The sequence below is a fragment of the Sorex fumeus genome, unplaced genomic scaffold (genome assembly GCF_029834395.1).
Source record: "Sorex fumeus unplaced genomic scaffold, SorFum_2.1 ptg000008l, whole genome shotgun sequence".
Classification (NCBI taxonomy): Eukaryota; Metazoa; Chordata; class Mammalia; order Eulipotyphla; family Soricidae; genus Sorex; species Sorex fumeus.
Window position 1 is genome coordinate 78,910,829 of NW_026606065.1, and position 19,628 is coordinate 78,930,456.

The 19,628-nt window shown below is 48.1% G+C and overlaps 1 protein-coding gene across 1 annotated transcript in view; it reads right to left on the reverse strand.

Annotated features, from left to right (window-relative positions):
• The window catches only part of SIAH3 (siah E3 ubiquitin protein ligase family member 3), an 81,872-nt gene extending 66,567 nt beyond the window's left edge, over window positions 1-15,305 (reverse strand). Inside the window, exon 1 of the mRNA XM_056108796.1 lies at window positions 15,040-15,305. Coding sequence (XP_055964771.1) covers window positions 15,040-15,174 — 135 coding nt within the window. The 5' untranslated portion in view covers window positions 15,175-15,305. The remainder of the gene's footprint in view (window positions 1-15,039) is intronic.
• Window positions 15,306-19,628: the final 4,323 nt, after the last annotated feature.

A 19,628-nucleotide genomic window follows, 5' to 3' on the forward strand; every position in this document is an offset into this window, starting at 1 on the left:
ATATGATCTCTGAACACCAGCAGGACTAATTCCTGAGCACAGAGCCAGGAGCAAATCTTGAGCACCGACAGGCACTTCAACACCCCCCCCAACAATACATAAATAAGTAAAAATACAATTCTATCCTTACTATGGAGGGAGTCTGGGACTTGGGACCATGTCTCCTTGTTCATTGTCACCTAACTGCTCTCCTCAACCCATGACTCTCAGAACGCAGGCTTTGAAGTATAGGAAGAGGATTTACCCAGAAGGGCTTCACAGAGGAGGTGGCTGAAATGCTTCTTGAAGCAACATCTCTAGCACGAGCTGCTGGCCTGAGATGTTCATGGGTTCTCCCTGCAGACAGCACCAGCCTGGCCAGAGCACTGTGGGAATTGTATTTTCATCTGGGTGTTTTGGTTATTAGTGGGAAAATGTGCAGAAATCCATAGTCCCTGTACTTGCTTCTGGTGGGAGAAAAGAGCAGGTTCTGTGACCACAGGTGTCAGCTTGCTGATGTGACATCACATTGGGATTGGTGCCCTTGACCTTCTGGGAGTGGGGACCTTCCCTGTCATCTAGGTTCAGGCAGAGAGCAGCCTCTTCGGGCTTCCTTTGCTGCTCCAGACTCTGGTAGGTGAGGGTGGGTGGGGGATACAAGAGGGAGTCCAGATGACTAACACAAGAGAAGGCAAAGGATTGGTTATGCCCCACATTGATTGACCCTCCCCCTATCCCCCCCGTGAGAGAAATTTCCCTTCCTGCACTGAAAAAGGCTTTTCCGCTCATAATGTCAGACTCTTTCTTCTTTTCAAACATTCCCTTCCAACTCCCTGATGTCAGACCTGTTCCCTGGAGATGTACTTATTTCACATGAAGGAAATGAGAAAAAAGAAAAGGAGGGTAGGAAAGAGAGAATGAGGGAGGGAAGGAATAAGGGAAGGGAGGAATGAGGGAAGGGAAGGGGAGAGGGGAGAGGAAGGAAGGATAAAAGGAAGTAAGGAAGGGAGAAAAGCAAAAACGTTTATGATAATGAGGCTATTACCATATATTGGACACTGTTCTGGGTAATTTTTTATGCATTTGTTTCATTTAGTTCTCCATTAACTTCACTTTGAAAAGAGCAACAGAGCTCCAAGAGGTTCAGTTACTTGCCAAGGAGCACACAGTTGGATTCCATTGGAACTAAATTTGAAGCCACATCAAAGTCCGATGACAGGACCTGTCCAATACATTGAGAGTTGTTGAAAATACAGCCATGAAACATTCCTTTTCTCACAGGTGTCTGTCACCCATGATGAGTGGCTTAAGCCAATACAATGAACCACTTGCATTCTCTACCATATTTCCTTTGTGGTCGCTTTGCTGCTCCATCCCTGATTCAACCCCTTTTGAAAAGAGGCAGCATGTAGACCAGGCTGATGGGCCAGACTCTTCCTTGCATGGGCAACGGCAGGGTTGGTGGGGGAGAGGAGCCTTCACAGGGAGGCAGGAACACGTGTCATCCCCTCACCTGACAGATGGAGAAGCCAAAGTGGCACAAGCTGCCTGAGGTGCCGTGAGACAAGTCGCAGAGAAAAGTCTGGTCTCTGGGTTCCAAGAAAAACTTCACAGCCAAGTGTTTTCAGGGAGTGGGTGGTAAGCGCCTGGAGCTCTCCTGCGCGCCTCTAATTTCTCGAGGATTCTTGGAGAGCCTGGTGTCCCTGGCACTTGCTGCAGTCAGCACGCTGAGAAGGGTCCAGCTGGCATTTACTTAATTATCATAAACAGATGTATCACATGGCTTTCGCGAGGCAGCTCAATGTGCTTCTGGGAGGCAAACAGGGGTTACAGGGCAAACAGGGGGAGCCCCACTTGTCAGAGACTGCAGACACTATAGGGGACAGGGGTTGTGGCCTTTGGCTCCATCCCTTCAGCTCATCTGTTCAGGGTCCCCCTCTGGGCCATTTCCCTATGTCAGGGGCAATCCTGGATGAGGTTGGCTTGAGGTTTGCTTCCGTGATGTCTGCTCCAGGGGTCCTGGCGAGCATTTGCCCTCCACGCCCCAGAGTTAGTGTCCATGTGGTGCCACATTTCCTCAGCTTCCCCACTGCAAAAATGCTGCCACCCCTCCTCCTACTGCCTTCCCTTCACCTCCTGCCTGCCCCCAGGTCTTCTTATACCTGTTCCAGATGGAGAAAATGCTTTAGGGGCATTGGGAGAAGGTTTGCCAGACATTCAAGGTGGAGGCAGAGCTAATTTAGGTAGAAAATAGTCATGAAATGCTGTTCCTCTTTTATTGGGGGGAGGGGGGATAAGTCAAGAATAAAATATGGTTACTAATGAGAAAGGAACTTTCTAAGGTCTGGGCTATCTCTGAGAGAACAGGTATTATGTGGCAGAAGCTTCTCTCTCTCTCTCTCTCTCTCTCTCTCTCTCTCTCTCTCTCTCTTCTTTCTTCTCTCTGTTTCTCCTTGGAGAGGGCAAAACAAAGCAAACCCTGAGTCAATCTCAGCCAGGATTGCCCCTGACTTGGGAAAATGTCTCTGTGGTGCTCAGGGCTTATTCCTGGCTCTGCTCGGGGATCACTCCTGGTGGTGCTTAGGGGACCATATGCGCTACTGTATCAAAACGGGGCTGGATGTGTTCAAGACAAATGCCTTAGCCCACCCCTTCTCTTGAAGGTCATTTTCACTTCTCCATAAAATGAATTCTTCTTTGCTTTGAGAAGAGGCAATGTGTCTGTTGTGACCTCTGTGCTTAGAGTGTCTTTCTGGCATGGTCAACCAGCTCCCATGCCACAGGGAAGCGAGACAAGACAGTCACTGGGCCCAGACTGAGGGTCAATGTCTGTTTCATCAGGAAGGAGGCATTGCTAAATGAGTGACCTCACCTCTCAAGATCCCAGCTTCCTTCTGTATGAACCGGAGCTAGGCTGATGGCATCCTTCTGAGACTTTAGAGAAGGCAATATAGGTCAATCTCTTAGCACAGTGCTGGATACTTAGTAACCAACTCCTCAGTAAACATTAGCTGTCTGTCTGTCTGTCTGTCCTCCCTCTGTTCATCAATTTGCTTGAGCGGGCCCAGTAACGTCTCCGTTTTGAGACTTGTTGTTACTGTGCTTGGCATATTGAATAAGTCACGGATAGCTTGCCAGGCTTTGCTGTGCGGGCAAGAGACTCTCAGTACCTTGCTGGGCTCTCCAAGAGGGACGAGGAATTGAACCCAGCTCGGCCGGGCTGGCTACGTGCAAGGCAAACGCCCTACTGCTGTGCTATCGCTAATGAAACAAAACATATGTGCACAGGTTTTCTTATAATCTGAGTTTCCCCACAGTAGAGCCTGAGATCAGAACTTGGAGGCAGTAGTTAAATTGGGAAATGATTCCAGGCAACCTTCCTAAGGTGAGCCAAGGCATTCCTCCAGACCAGAGAGAAGCCCCAGAGAATGCCTCCAGGCTCATCCAACAGGAGCTAGAGCAATCGTGGATAGGCTTGGTGTATATACACTTAAGGATGACTAAGATAGAACCTGGCTGTGTTGTATTATTATTATTATTATTATTATTATTATTATTATTATTATTTTGCTTTGGGGCTTCACCCAGTAATGCTCAGGGGTTACTCCTTGGCTCTATGCTCAGAGATCACCAACTTGGAGGGAATTATATGGTTGTACTGGAGATTGAGCTGTGCAAGACACAAGCGCCCGACCCCCCTGTACTCTCTCTCAGGTCCCACAGCTCAATATTTTAAAGTGAAATCAAGCACGCTCAATACCAGCCCTACGGCCAAGCCTGATGGTTCAGCTGTGAGTCGTGAACAGAGAACAGTCGGGGGTGGGATGCATCAAGAAGGGCTCAAAGCACAGGATTTTCTCTTTAAAAAGGCTCCACCACAAAGAGCCGCGTGACACTCAGGAAGTCCTTTCCCCTTGTCCTTCCGCTTTGATATGCCTTAGAATGCAGAACCAGAATAATATGCAGCTTCCCAGGGAGAATGGAACAGGGGGTCTTGAATCCAGTTAGCAGATGAGTGGGGCTCCCCGACTGCCTTGCTCTGGAGCTGTTAATATTGTCACCGTCATGTGCAGAACTGGTTCAGGAGGAAACACTTCTGTGAGGGCTCCTGAGGGCTGGCCCGCTGAAACGGGGCCTAGGTCCCAACCTTCTACTTAGTGGTGACTGGCCTTGGCACATCCTTTGTGAGGTTACAGGAGTTGGAATGGAGAGGACGGTGGCGTCTGGCAATAGAGCTATGCAGATGGCTAGACTCGCTGGCCAGTCTTCTGTAAAATCTGTTATTGATCTGAGTTTGGCTCCCTCTATGTGGGGCCTTTCTAATGAGGCGCTCACCCCGTCATCCCTCTCCAAACGTGGTCCGGCTCCCTCCATAAAGGACCCTCTGTGGTTTCCTGGGGGGTCCGCCCTGCCTCGCCCACAGCCGATTCTCTCATGGCTGGAGTTCCCAGTGCCACGGCCGGAGACAGCCCAGCAGTACGCAGAGGCTCTCTCTTCCTCATTACAGATTCCTGATTAAAAATACATGAAAGCACCAAGAAATGATTAAGAGACAGCATCTTGGGAGACTGACATTTCCAGTTAGACTGTGATTCTGAACAATGCACGGGGACTGTGCCCTTCAGCGGGAAACACTGGGCTGCTTGCAGATCTGTTTTTTGTGGATGCAGTCAAGTTGGAAATGAGCTTTTGGTTGCAGTTCTTGATTTGTCTCTGTTACTTTAGAGTCCTCAGCTAGGACTCCGAGACTCCACTTTGAGACTCTGCCCTCTTTCCAACACTCAAGTAGTGGCCTTCATTTGTTTTTGTTTTTGGGTCACACCCTGTGGTATTCAGGGATTAGTTCTGGCTCAGCACTCAGGAATAAATCCTGGGGGTGGGGGAGTGAGGGTGGGCTCTGGGAACCATATGGAATCCCAGGGGTGGAACCTGCATCTAAGCAAGTGCTGTACTATTTCTGCAGCCCTGAAAAAGTGCCTCTTTAATGCCCAGATGAGATCAGGGGAGTTCACACCAGGAGAGTTCACCCTGGCAGGTCTAAGGACCTGGATCATGGGGTATTTCCTGGGACTGTGAGGTCCAGAGCAGGATCATGGATCCTTCATTTGTTCCCTCTTCCACTGGACCCCATGCAAGATTCCTCACTCTTTTGCACCACACCCAATAGACTAGGACCTGGGAGGAGAGCCTGGCTTGGGGTCTTGTAGCATGACGTGACTGCTTTAAAATGTCTGGGTCACAGGGCTGGAGCAATAGCACAGCGGGTTTGGGCATTTGCCTTGCACCCGACCGACCTGAGTTTGATTCCCAGCATCCCATATGGTCCCCTGAGCACTGCCAGGAGTAATTCCTGAGAGAAGAGCCAGGAGTAACCCCTGTGCATCGCCAGGTGTGACCCAAAAAGCAAAAAGTATAATATATATATATGTCACTTAGCACACAGGTGCCCTAGGTTTGACCCTTCCCTCTTCTTCCCCTAGTGTCCAGTCTGAACAGGAAAAAGTTGGTTCTGCATAAATATAGGACAAAGGAGCTTGGTTGGGTTACTCCTTGGGCAGGTGGTAACGTGTTAAGAGGACTGCACTGGACAATCATAGATTCTGTTTCTGGAGAATTCTTATTTGTTACATGCTCCACACCGCCCCCTGTCACATGACTTCAGTTCCACAATTACTTTTTCACAGGTGGAGCAATACAGCCGAGGGAGGACAGAGAGATTGACTGTAGGAAATTCAAACCCAATACTGCCCAACTCCAAACCCCATCCCCTGGCAGGTGCAATGTTACTCCACTTCTCCCCTCAAAGCTATGTCACCACTTTTCTTTCCTCCTGAAAATGGGAGGGGTTAGTCCTCAAAGGGGTGGAGGTCACCTCCAGTCTTTATTTCACAGCACTGAAGACCAGTTCTCTGTCCTGTGGGCTCTGTGACTTGCACCACTTTGCAGAGAACACCTAGGGACAAATGAATTAGCCCCTCAGAATTGCTATAATGTGTGTGTGTGTGTGTGTGTGTGTGTGTGTGTGTGTGCACGCTTGTGCACATGCATGGACTCAGGTCTATGGTCTAAGTCATTGAGAAATGGCTCTGATGACATTGGAACTCTCGCTGGGAACTGAACATCTCTTTCTAACGCCCTCTGCTGCAGGGGGTGCAGCCTTGGGCAAGCACCTGCCCTGCTCAGGGGGAGGCGAGTCTTTGCTTCCCTCTGAGCCAGGATGTCCTCACACAGCTGCTTGCCCGTGGGCTCACTCAACAGCTGCTCATGGAAAGGAGTCAGGCAATCAAGAGGAACAAGCTGTGGGATGACTGGGGAAGGGGACAGAACTACATGGCTCCTGGCTCTCTGGGTGACAAGGGACCCAGCTTATGTGATCCTTGTGCTGCCACAACCCTTGCACGTCTCCCCGCACCCCTCCTGCTCGCAGCCCTTTCACCCTGTCCCACAGACTCCTGGGCTCTGCAGTGTTCAGTGCTTTCTTTGAAGCGAAGAGTTAAGGACAAACCTGACTTTTATAGAAGGCCAGAGATTGTTCTATTAAAATCCTCTCCAGGGCCAAGGGCAATTCCCAGATTCTCAAAAACAGCAAGCGCAGAGGGAAGGAGGAGAAAGCCAGCCAGACGGCCAGACAGGGCTGCAGGCGGCCTTGCGGCAGCAGCTTCACAATAGCAGCGATCCTAATGACCTGAGCAAGTGCGCCAGCCATGCTCGCCCCTCCTCTCCTGCAGATCGCCCCTTCTGCGAGGATCTCTTTTTCAGTGGGGAGTTGTTGGGGGGGTCCCTAGCAGTGCTCAGGGAAACTGGGGCCACTTATGGTTGATACTCATCTAACCTGACCAGGCAGTTCAATGTCCCATCCTGTCCAAGTCCTGCAACTCAGACCCAGCAGTCCTGGTGGGGGAGGAGGGCAGGGGTTCACTCTGGCAGTGTATGGGGATATCAAAACCATATCCAGTGGTGCTCAGTGCCACACAGTGCTGGGACCAAACTCAGGTCCTTGCACATGCACTCAGTCACAGAAGCGTTGAGCTCTCCTTTTCCTTGTTAGAAATGAGAAAATGGAGGGGCCAGAGCGATAGCACAATGGGTAGGGCATTTGCCTTGTGCACGGCTGACCTGGGTTTGATCCTCGGCATCCCGTATGGTCCCCCGAGCATCACCAGGAGTAATTCCTGAGTGCAGAGCCCAGAGTAACCCCTGAGCATCACTGGGTGTGACCCAAAAAGAAAAAAAAAGAAATGAGAAAATGGAGTCTTTGGGATGCTAAGGCATTCACTCCAAGTCACAAAGTCCCACAGAGCAAGCTCTCTAGGACTTGAAAGCAAGCCCATATCCCTGGAAGCAAGTGCTTCTCTGCAACCCCCATCAACCCCTTCCCTAAGGATATGGTGGTTATAAACTATGTGCCAAGAACCAGAAATAAAGTGCTATGCTTTTGGGGGGGTATCTCTCATTTGATTTAAAAACCTACAATGGAAAGAGATGCATGTTAATTGTATTGTTTTAAAAAGAATTTGACAAAAAAGAAAAGAAATGATTATATCAAGGGGTGGGAGGATAAGTAAGGCAGAGAGTGGTTCACACTGCTGATCCACGGCAGGCTGATGGGGTATAGAAACGGGGAGTCCCTACAATTGTCTCTTCCAAAACATGCACCCAGGTGGGCTAATATGAAGGCAACCTGGGGCAGAGCAGGGGCTACAGCTCTAATATCAAGAGACCCCAAACTTCCAGTTCCAATCCTGTCACTAAATTAGTTGACTTCATAGAAATCCCAGAGTGAGTTGACCCATTACTACCAAAATATGTTCACTTCCTAATCCCTGGGTTGTGTAAAGGTGACCATATATGTGGCCTGTGATTATTCTGTGACCAAAAGGTGATGAAGAGAGAAGGTTGATTCTGGGCTATCTGGGCAGACCTCCCAACTCAGTCTCTCAGGGGAAGGATACAAAGAGGAGGAGGGGACAATGTGGCTGACTGAAGTGATGTGGCCACAAGCCAAGGGATGCCAGGAGCCCTCAGAAGATGGATGAGATAGGAATAGATTCTTCTCTAAATCTGTGGCAGGTGCTGGGTTCTACTAACACCCTAATTTTGGACTTCTTTTCTCTTATACCATGACAATACATAGTTGTAAGCCATCGAGTTTAACCTTTGCTTAAAATCATTGCTGGACGCTTTGTTCCAGCAGTTACAGGAAAGGAATCAAGTGGTTGCCCCATTGTGGCCTCCATTTCCTTGACTGTAAGAAAGTTTATACTCCCTATGCCACGGTTCTTCATCCTCCCGGGAGATCACATTTGAGGAGCAGAACCGATTGAGTCAAGAGGACAGGGAAACAGGTAAAATAAACTTCACACAGGGTTTTTTCTTTTTGTTCATAATTGTTAATTGGGAGAGAACTAGTCTGCCATTCCCCAGGGAAGCCATCCAAATACCTCTGACCTCTCTGTAGATTTCAAAGAAAGCTTTCATTGCCCATCTCCGCCTTTCTTTCCAGCAGTCACCGCGGCTGGAGGGAGCATGGTTCAGGGAGGGCCACAGAATGTGCTTGGGAAATGGTGGCGGGAGGTGGGGGCCACTGGTTCGATGCAGTATAGACGGAAGCCGAGCTCCTCTCGGCACTGGCTCCAGCCTTCCCAGCGCACAATGACTCGTGACTGCGACTGCTCAGCCCTCCATGATGTGACTCAGGAGCCTCATTTGCAATCACCATTAGCCAGGAAAGCTGCCTGACTGCTCTGGGCCAGCAGCGAGTCAGCGTTCCCAGGAAGTACAGACTGGAAGAGGATGCCAGAGAGAGCCTTTCGAATAAGACTCACGGAGCAGGTGCCACCAGCCTGGCCCCCTCCTTTTATAGCCTATCCCCCTTGGAGGTGCCACACAGCTGGGCAGTGAGGCCTGGGCAGCTGAAGGAAGATGGTGGAAACTTCCAGAACACTGCCGCCAGGAATCTCAGAGTGGCTATGTCAGCCACAAAGGAGCTATTTAACAATCTTGTTGAAGGCTTTCAAGAGGACTAAGCCTAGGCCACTTCTGAAAACAAAGACAGGGTCTCTTTTCACTCTTGTTTTTTATTTTGCTTTTGTTCAGCAACTTGCTGGGATGCTCTGGAGGAGTTTGTGAGAGTCCTGGGCTACAGGCATAGGATTGTCCAAGGGTTACCTCCTGAAAGCGAGAAGTGATGTTGATTTGGTCACAAGTCTGTCTTTCCTGGTTCCCTCCTTAGATGGTGTCCCTCACCCCCATCCCCAGTGGGTACCTCCCACTCCCATCCCCATAGCACACACCTACTCATACAGGTTGGTCTTAGAATTAAAAGCGTGTGGATGCTTCATGAAATAGTAGTAAAATGCCTTAATTTTAGGTTTAGAATCTGGGCCCAAGAGATAATACAGTGGGTAGGGCTCTTGCCTTGCATGCGGCCAACTTGGATTCAATCGCTAGCATCCCATATGGTCCCCCAAGCACCATCAGAAGCAATTCCTAAGTGCAGAACCAGGAGTAACCCCTGAGCATCACTGGGTGTGACCCCCCCCCCAAACAAAAAAAAATAGATTCAGGATCTATGAGAAACTTAAATGAAAACCATCATGCTCCTGTCTTTGTGTGTGTGTGTGTCTGTGTGTGTGTATGTGTGTGTGTGTGTGTGTGTGTGTCTGTATGTGTGTGTTGCGTTTCTGTCTGCAAACCCGAGCCAACAGATTACCACACTGCAGAGTTCAGCACAGAGGAATGAGGCACCTACAGGAGACCTAAGGACATTACACCCGTCTGAATGCCTAGGTGGGGGTCAGGGGGAAAGCTGGGTCCCCCACAAAGACACTGGCACTGGCAAATGCCTGAGGAAGTCTGCCAGAAAGCGCTTTTTGCTAATCATCTTTAGAAACTGGTTCATCAAAGCTGTGGTTAACAGGGGAAGTGATCCAGCCAGCCTCAGCCACAGTCTGCTGGGGAGGAGGCAGCCCCCCTAGACCCTTCCCTAAAGAATCCTAAGGGCAGAGACTGGTCTCTCTGGAGGCTGGGCAGAGGGCAGAGGTGGGCCAGGGGGATTATGGAATCAGGGCGGGGGCCAAGGAGAGAGAAGCCAGAAATCAGGAGGGAAAGACTTTTTTGGTCTTTAATCAAGTGCGAGTTCTGAAGGAGAAGGCAGTGCTGAATCAGGACCAGACATGGCAGCCTGCTCACGCCAGCCTGAAACCCTCTGGCCATGTTACAGGAACCCCTGGGAATAAAGATGCAGAGAGCAGCCAGCCAAGAAAACTGGCTCTCTGGTGATCACTTCTGGTGGAGTGAGAAGGAGTGGTAGGGACCAACACCAGAAGCCCTAATATGTGCAGGGAGCCATACCTACAGACAGACAGCAGACAGAGGGAAAACACCAAGTATCCATTTGCACACCACCAAGAGGGCTTTGCTCCTAATTCTCCTTCTGCCCGGCTCTTGCTTAAGGCAGGAGCCTGGTGTTCCAGGTCAATTCCTCGAGATGCCCCTTTTAATTAGCATGGGCTTCCAGAAGGGGGATGGATTTAACTGGGGCCCGCATGCCCCTGAACACTTTTCTGCCTCCCATTTAGAAAGAAAGGCACCAGCCTGCTTGGAGGAATCCCAGGTTACTGAGTAATCACCATAATAAGATTGAGGATGAAGGTGACCTATAGAAGCATGGTAAACACAAGATTTTCTCCGCTCAGTAAGTGAATTTTGATTATAACCCAGCACTTGCCTCAGGACCTAAAATACCATCCACATTCTCAGGAAGGCCCAGGAAAGAACAAAGGGCAAAACATGTTTCCACAAAGGGAAACACAGGCTTGCCAGCCCAATTTGAGCTGCACGCAACCTAGAAAATGAAAGGCGACATTTCGGGCTCTCTGTCCTTGGTCACCACTTCAGGTGCCAGCCTGTCATATAAAATGCTGAGCTGCACCACAGATCAATAGCTATACTGAGTTAACAATGCACAGGTATTTTTTTCCTGTTAAAAAAATAGAAAGATATTAAAAAAATCCAGAAAGAAAAATTTCCCCTATGTGTGAATCACAACTTATTACATCCAAGGCATATTACTGTGTCCTGGCTATGGAATGCTTAGAAGGAGCACTTTTCTTTTGAGATTTATTCACTTTTCTACCATTAGTGAGAGTAGCACCCTGGATCCTATAGAAAGAATTTTTCTGGGAACAGAGAGATAGTACAGTGGGTAGAATGCTTGCCTTGAACACCAGGGTTCAATCCCCGGCACTCCATATGGTCCCCCAAGTACCATCAGGAGTAAATCCTGAGTGCAGAGACAGGAGTAAGCCCTGAACACAGCTTATGTAGCCCAAAACCTGGAAAGAAGGAAGGATGGAAGGTAGGAAGGAAGGAAGGAAGGGTAAAAAGAAGGAAAGAAAAGAGGAAGGGAAAGCAAGCAAGCAAGCAAGCAAGAAAGAAAGAAAGAAAGAAAGAAAGGAGAAGGACAAAGAGAAGAAAGGAAGAAGGGATGGAGGGAGGGAGGGAGGGAGGAAGGGAGGAAGGGAGGAAGGGAGGAAGGAAGGAAGGAAGGAAGGAAGGAAGGAAGGAAGGAAGGAAGGAAGGGAGGGAGGGAGGGAGGGGGGAGGGAGGGAAGGAGGGAGGGAGGAAGGAAGGAATTGATTTTGGGGCTGGAGGGTTGGAAGGGAAACTAGGACACTGGTGGAGGATAGTGGACACTGGAGAAGGGATTGGTGTTGAAACAATATACTTCTGAAACTCAGTCACTCATATATTTGTAACTTTGTAATTCATGGTGGTTCAACTTAAAAATATGCAAATGGGACCAGAAAGATAGAGGTAGAGAGCAACTGCCTTGCATGGGGGTTTGATCTCTTGCCTTCATATGGTCCTTGAGCACCGCCAGAAGTAATCCCTGAGCACAGAGCCAGGAGTATGCCCTGAGCACCACAAAGTGTGGCCTCTCCAAAAAACAAATGAAAGGTCTGAAATTGGCCGCTAGCCCTCAGGTCAGATGCACCTGATGGATCCCCCTGGCCCCTGATTGCATGGGGGGTTAGGAAACGCTCCCTGTGATGGCCTGAGTCATAGGGGTCTCTGTGCTGGGCTGGGGCTCTGATCCAGGAGCTTTGCTACACCCCGTGGCCACATTAGCGCTCTCTAGACTCTCTAGCTGCACTTGTTTGCTGTGGTGATGCTAACTGCTCTGAGTAAAATCTTTAAGTGATTTTTTTGGGGGGGGGATGGGAAGTGAAGAGCCAAATGTGGATGCGTGAGAAAAAGTGAGCCCTGGGAAATAGCCTGGCAAAGCAGATGTCACCCAGCTTTACGGTTTTGTTTATATATGATTTCATGTTAGCTAAAAGCTTAAAGAACAACTTTTGAAGTTCCTAATGGAGCCCTGACAAATTATGTCTAATATGACATATCTTTGGGGGGGGGGAATCATTACAAAGCACAACACCCTCCAAAATCTCCTTTCAACTTCACTCAGCTGCCAGAAGGCAGATAACTATGTGGATATCATTCTGAATGCATGGCCAGCCGGAGCTGACCCAGGACACAGAGCTTGCTGGATAGGGCCAGCAGCGCTGCTGATCTGTACCCAAACACCATCACTGACAGCGTACACAGACCAGACGCGTTCCACCCAACTGAACCTAGATCCCAGCACCGCCTCCCCGCCCCTCCCCCCCACCACATCAACAGTTACAGTCAATGAAACACATGAATGCAATCTTTGGCGATGCTAAGTCTCGTAAATTTTTTTAAGGTATTAAAATGCAAAACAGGAACAAACAAAATTTCTTGCCACTGGGAACTAGCTAATGGAAAGTGACAAAATAATGGGAGTTTGAATATGGTCTTAAGAGCACTTGAAAGACGGAATCCAGAACTCTTTTTTAATTTGTACGCTAGACAAGTAGCTCTGCCTATGATGCCTGGTAATGAGGTCTTGTTTATAAAATTCAGCCACAAAAGAGAAAGGAAAGGAGGACCCAGGTGGGAGAAAGAAAGGGAAAGAGAAAAGAACTGCTGAGGGAGATGGTGTTAGACCTGGCTGAGTACCGGAAGTCGCCTACTACCTGGTGCAGATGCGCATCAGGGGACCCAGCACAGACTCCACCAGGACTGGCTTGGGCATATGACCCCTGGACTTCTCCAGGCAGCTGTCCCTGCTAGGGACTTCCAGAATGGGAGGCCAGGGCACCAATTAGTCTTGACCTGGGCGCCCGGGCTAAGGAGAGCCTTCCAGAAGTTTGCAAAGTGATAAGCAACAAGCAGCGATGAGCAACAAGCTCCTGGCCCAGAGTGGTGGTCAAATGAGGACTCACTTCACAGACTGTCCGGGCACTGCGCTGCACACAGCCTGACCCCAGTCACTTATCCCTCGATGCCGGGAAGGGGACTGGAAAGGAAGTTTCCAGGAGCCAGAGGCTTTTCTAGGACCCATTTCGGCCCCGCTGCACCCCAATTGCCCTCCCTTCTCCCGCCCCCTCCCCCCATCTACTCCGCAACTCTTGGTTCTGCTTCATTTCCTCCCCATCAATCCGAGCTCCAAGGCACAGCGGGCACTCGGAGCCCATATTTTTGGCGATTCTCTGAAAGGGTATTGACCGGCAGGCACAAATGCAGAGGCAGCGGCGCCCGCCGCTCACCCCCGCGGCCTCTGGCTGCACAGCGCCCCGCAGGCGCGGGCGCCGCGGTGATTCCCGCACAGAGGCTCCAGAGCTCAGCCCGGTTCCTCGCAGCCTGGAGCTCAGCCTTCTCGGGGCAACCCAAGCGGCAGTAGCTGGAAAGAAGGCAAGCGCGCGCGCGCACACACACACACACACACACACACACACACACACACACACACCCGCCCACACACACATAGACACACACGCTTGCTCTCTCTCGCTCGCCCTCTCTTCCTCTCTCTCCCTCTCTCCCTCTTTCACTCTGTCTGAACTCAAGAAAAACACCCTTTGCATCATGAGAACGCGTGCGCACATTCACACACACATTCACAGGAAGCCAAGTCTGAGCCCAAAAAAACACACTTTGCATCAATAGAGCATGCACACACACACACACACGCAAGCCAATGAGCTCAAGAAAACACAGTTCTCATCAAGCACACACACACATTTACACACACACAGAAGCCACGTTTGAGCTAAAGAAAACACACATTGCATCCAAGGAGTGTGCACACACACACTCACACATACACACTCACACGCAAGCCAAGTATGAGCTCAAGAAAACACACTTAGCATCCAAAGAATGTGCACACACACTCAAATGCAAGCCAAGTATGAGGTCAAGAAAACACACTTAGTATCCAAAGAGTGTGCAAACACTCACACATACACACTCACACGCAAGCCAAGTATCAGCTCAAGAAAACACACTTAGCATCCAAAGAGTGTGCACACACACATATACACACATACCCACACATACGAAAGCCAGCTCTGAGCTCAAGAAAACACACTTTGCATCAAGAAAGTGTGTGCAGACACACACAAACACACACACATACACACATTCACACACGCACTCACATATAAGCCAACTCTGAGCTCAAGAAAACACACTGCCACTTTGCATCAAGAGAGTGCACACACACAATCACACACACATGCACACGCACGCATACACACACAGGCAAGCCAAGTCTCAGCTCAAGAAAAAAACACTTTGCAGAAAGAGCGCCCCCGACTAACTCGCCACTCGCCGGCAGGGGCTTCCAAACCGCGCAAATCACCTGCCTTTCCGAACACACTGGGCAGACTGCAATCGGGCTAACTTTTCCAATGTCGTCCCCTGGACACGCTGGGACACTCAGATTTTGAAATGGGGCGGGGAAGTCCCCTTCTTCCTTGCACCGGTCCCTTCTCCCCCGTCTCCCGACAGCCCCGACTCGCCGTGCCTGCAGCCAGCAGCCCAGCCTGCCAGAACCCGCAGCAGCCCGGCAGCAGCTCCAGCTCCACACCGAGCCCGAGTCCTCCCGGCACCCCCAACTCCAGGCGCGCGCAGCAGGGGAAGGAACTTGTCCCGAGTGGCGCGAAGGGACACACCGAAGTGACTCACCTTTAGGTTGTGTGTGGGGTTGACGACGCAGACAAGTTGCCCGGAGGCGGAGAAAACCCGTTTAGCCTTGTAGTGCTGAAAGCGAAGGTGAATGAGATCTAACACAGCCCCAAAGCACTGGGTAAAGAAAAGCATCCCAACTTTTTTTTTTTTTCGGTATGGAGGGTGGCGGTGTTTGTCACAGGAAGGCGACGGAGGGAGCTCTAAGTCCTTGGGCTCTGCAAGGAGCGCAGCCTCAGAGACACTCCGCTCCAGCCCGGCTTAGCGCGCCTTCATATTCATCATCAAAATAAGACGGTTAGAATCTTGCAGCAGTGAGGCGGCCAATCAAAAGGACAGAAATGTTATCCTTGAGGTGCAGCGACAGCCAATAACGAATGCCTCCCCTACCGAAACTCCCTGATGAATTGAGCCTGGCGGAGAATGTATTATTGAACATTACCATAGATCAGCTCATTGCATTTATCTTGTGGTTACAGCCAACCATACATAATGCTGGGGAGATAGGCTGACAAAATTGATTGCTTAATGTGTCTCCATTTATTAATTGACTTAATTTAACACGAGAGCTTTTCTTAATGCGCTGGCAAGGAAAAAAAGAAGAAGAAGAACGTAAAGCATTTAAACCGCCAAATAGTAAAACACCCAGCTCCAAAGTAGGCAGATGGATAACGCAGATCGTGGCTCGACTCACCAGAGCTGCTTGGGAGAAAATCAAATATTACAAGACTCCTCTGATTCCAGATAAGAATTTGGCAGTGACAGAAATGTGCATCTTTCAATCTTGCGCTCTGACTCTCAGCAATTTGGATTTTCAACTCCTTGATAAATCTTACGCTTTGTTTTTTGCATTTTTTAATCAAAGAAAAAGATTCCAGAAAAATAAATGCATTTGCAATGGGGGTGAGGAGGTGGTTAATAGATCAATCCATGATACCGTAATTACTGAAGTCTGAAAATATGAAAAAGGCACAGAATAAGCTTCTAAAAATAAATGAAATCCCTGATGCATGAATGCACACAGAGAAAAACCTACAAAGAGAGGAAAGTGGCTTGTAAATCAGCAAAATAATTACAGATGCAGAGGGCCTTTGCTTGTCATTCATTTGCATATCGGTGGGCAGCAAATTGCTAATTAACCACTAGATTGTTAGAGACGTTAAAATAGAGATGAAGAGCACACATACCACATCATTTGCTTGTCTCTGAGAATGCCAGCAGCACATTTTTGTGCTGGAACAGGCAGAGGGCATTCCAGCCTCAGGCTGCACTCTCCCTCTCTTCAGAATGGGGCCTGGGGAGCACCAAGCCCACCCACTGGGTCTGGAAGAAAGGTTCCTGAGGCAGATCTGAAGATTCTTGGGCTTTCTGGAGATGAACTCTGATGGCTTGGTGAGTCTTTTGCCAGGAGAGCCAAAGAGTTGAGCGTGTCTCCTCCTTCCTTTGGTTGTTTCTCTACTGAGAAGGTGCCCCAGATCCAGTGCCTCTGGGGAGGTTCAGCTGCCAGCCTGAATGGTACCCACTGTGATTTCATGGCCCCTTCCTCTATGGCTCTTGGCCAGTCAGCAGGCTGCAGTGTGTGGGGTAAAAGAGGGTTGCCCGGGATGCCAAAGACCAGACATTTCAACCAACAGAATAAAATATAGGAAAGGATGGGGAGGGGTGTAGCTCGGTGGTAGACACTTGCCTTGCATGTGGGAGATTCTGGGTTTGACCCCCAGCACAACAAAAAACAACAACAAAAGTTCCATAAAATACAGGGAGTAAACATATTGGCTAATTAAAACCATAAGCAAGTCTTCCAGGGATTGGCTTGAATTTCAAGCTAAACCCATGTTTTAAGAGACAAGCCAAGCACCAACGAAAACAGAAATTTCATATTTTATTAAGCAATTGCACCAATACAGAACCAGATGACAATATTTAAAGTGATTAGAACCTCATCTATGTGGACTCATAGGATACTAGTCCCAGGATGCACTCATTACAGTAGAGTCTGAGGACCTACTCATTATGTGGTTTGTAAATAAGGGTGGTTGGCTCATAATAACCAGAATTGTCCTTCTGAAATTTTCATGTTCCCAAATGACCTTCCAGCAGCTGAGAAATATCATGTTCTTTATTGCCTTAAAAAAAGTGAGCATATACCCCATAGATTCCTTAAGAACATAGTTTATAATTCAGGAAGATCCACATTTACCTCTATTCATTCTTTGTTAGAATGAAGCTACTGTGTGTGTTCCTCCCTTTGTGTAAACACAGGTTTTTAACCCTCAACTTGGCTTGATTCCCACACGTGTCAGAATGGGAGAACAGACTTTATTTCTCTCTCAAGGTCACGGTGAAGACCCACAGGGTATATCTAGAGATTCCCAGCACAGAGCCTGTTTCAGAGCAACCTCTCAGTACTTGAGATTACAGGGTATCTTTGGTGGCAAGGCTACTATCTGGTAGCATTTTCTCTATGTCCTTACTGTTCCTTGAATTTTGTTTCCTTTGTGTTTTGGGTTCATAGTCCATGGTGCTCAGGATTTACTGCTTCCTGGCTCTGTGCTCAGAGATCATCCAGGTGGGAATAAGGGAACCAGATCAGTGCCAGGGATTGAACCTTGGTTGGTTGCATGCAGGCCAAACACTTTACTTGATATACTATCTCTCTGGCCTTTTATGAAATATTTTTGCCCACTGAAAATCACTACCCTACTCAGGGCTTTGCATCAGAGAGGTAATGAGAGCAGCCCACATATCTACAGTTAACACAAATCTTTCCCTTATCTGAGACTTGACCCCTTGTTCTGACTCACTAGCTAAAACTAGTATTTTGCTCTATTTTAGAATATTAACAAGTACACCCATCTGTTCTCATTGGATTCTCCATAATCATCCATTGGGTAACATTTGGAGCCTACCCTTACAACAGATATTCATGCTTACTAGCCCAAATAAAGTGGCAAACTAGCCATTAGGAAGAGATTTAGGGCTGCGTCAACTTCTCACCCTAGATTGACCTCTCTATAGCTGTCACACCAGTTCCCTAGTTGTAACCTTGTTCCATGCCTAGGGCTGTCCTTTCTTCTCCATAATAACCAGTTTTGCATTTTATCTGGATTATAAAGACTCTGGGATTAGGAAACAGATTTAGATTCAAAGCTTAACCTTTTCTTGTCTATAAAATTAAGCTAATAACTCCCTTGGGTATCTTAAAGAGCAAACGAGGTCATGTGATAAAGGTAATATGACCTGCCCAGTGTCTGGTCTTTATAATTATTATATTTTATTTCATTTTTGGTGTTTGGGCTACACTCGGCAATGTTCAGAGGTTATGCCTGGGTCTGCACTCAGAAATTATCCCGCCCATGCTTGGGAGACCATATGGGATATCAGTGGTCAAACCTAGGTTGATTGCACACAAGGCAAGTTCTCTGTATACACTGTGCTATTCACTCCAGCACCAATGGCATTTATAATAATTTTAACATAAAAATTTTCTTCCCTCCCTCTTCCTTCCCTCCTCCTCTTCTACTCCTTCCTATTCCTCCCCTCTACCTTTACTCCTACCCATACTCCATTTTTCTCATTAATATTACTTTTGTCTAAGTCAGCATAAAATGCTGATGAAAATTTGTGCCAGAAAAACACTCTAACACTGCTTAAAATCACTTGGAAAAGGTGTTTGAGAGCATCTATAAGGCTAAGTATATGCATTCCCCATGACTCTCAAAGTCCATTCCTATACACACCAGAGAATGTGAGAATGTGCTCTCTTAAAGACTTAAACTAGGATTTTTATAGCAAGAGAGTCACAATAGTTAAAAAGTGGAACACCCTTTCTCCTGTCAAAACTCTGTCCATGTAAAGTGGTCAAATAACATGACTTTTCTTCCTTTTGTTAAATATTACACAGCTATGAAGAATTTTTATGAAATATTACACAACTATGAAGAATTAGGTACTATTGCTTTATGCAACAAAGCAACAGTGCAGTTGATTCTTGCAAATATAATTTTGAGGTATTGAAGTCAGATCTGTTGTGGAATCCATTTATCTGAAACTTGAGAACAGAAAAGCTCCTGTGTAGGAAATCAGGAGAGTGGTCATCTTGGCAAGGCGTGAAGGTGAATGGGATATGAGGAAGGTAGAAAGTGAGAGAATCTGTTCCTTCATCTGTGTTCTACTTTCATGGGCATTGTGGGTGGGAAATGACAGGTTGGATTCTTACCCTCCAGTACTTCAGAATGTGACCTTACTTAGAAACCGGATGATTAAAGTGGCGATTAAGTTAAAACAAGGACATCAGTGTAATCTCTGACATTCTTATACTAATGGGGATCTGAATACAAATATGCCAATATTGGAGAACACATGTGAGTGGAGAATGAGGTAGTACATTTATAACCCAAGAGAAATTGAAGATGACCAGAAATTACTGTCTGTTAGCTACAGGACATGACCAGAGTCTCCCTCGGAGCCTGCAGAAGGAACCCACTCTGCTGGCACTTCCATCTTAAACTTGTAGTCGTCAGAACTGGGAAGCATGAGATTTCTGTGGCTTGAAACATAAAGGTTGTGACATTTTGCTATAGTACCCT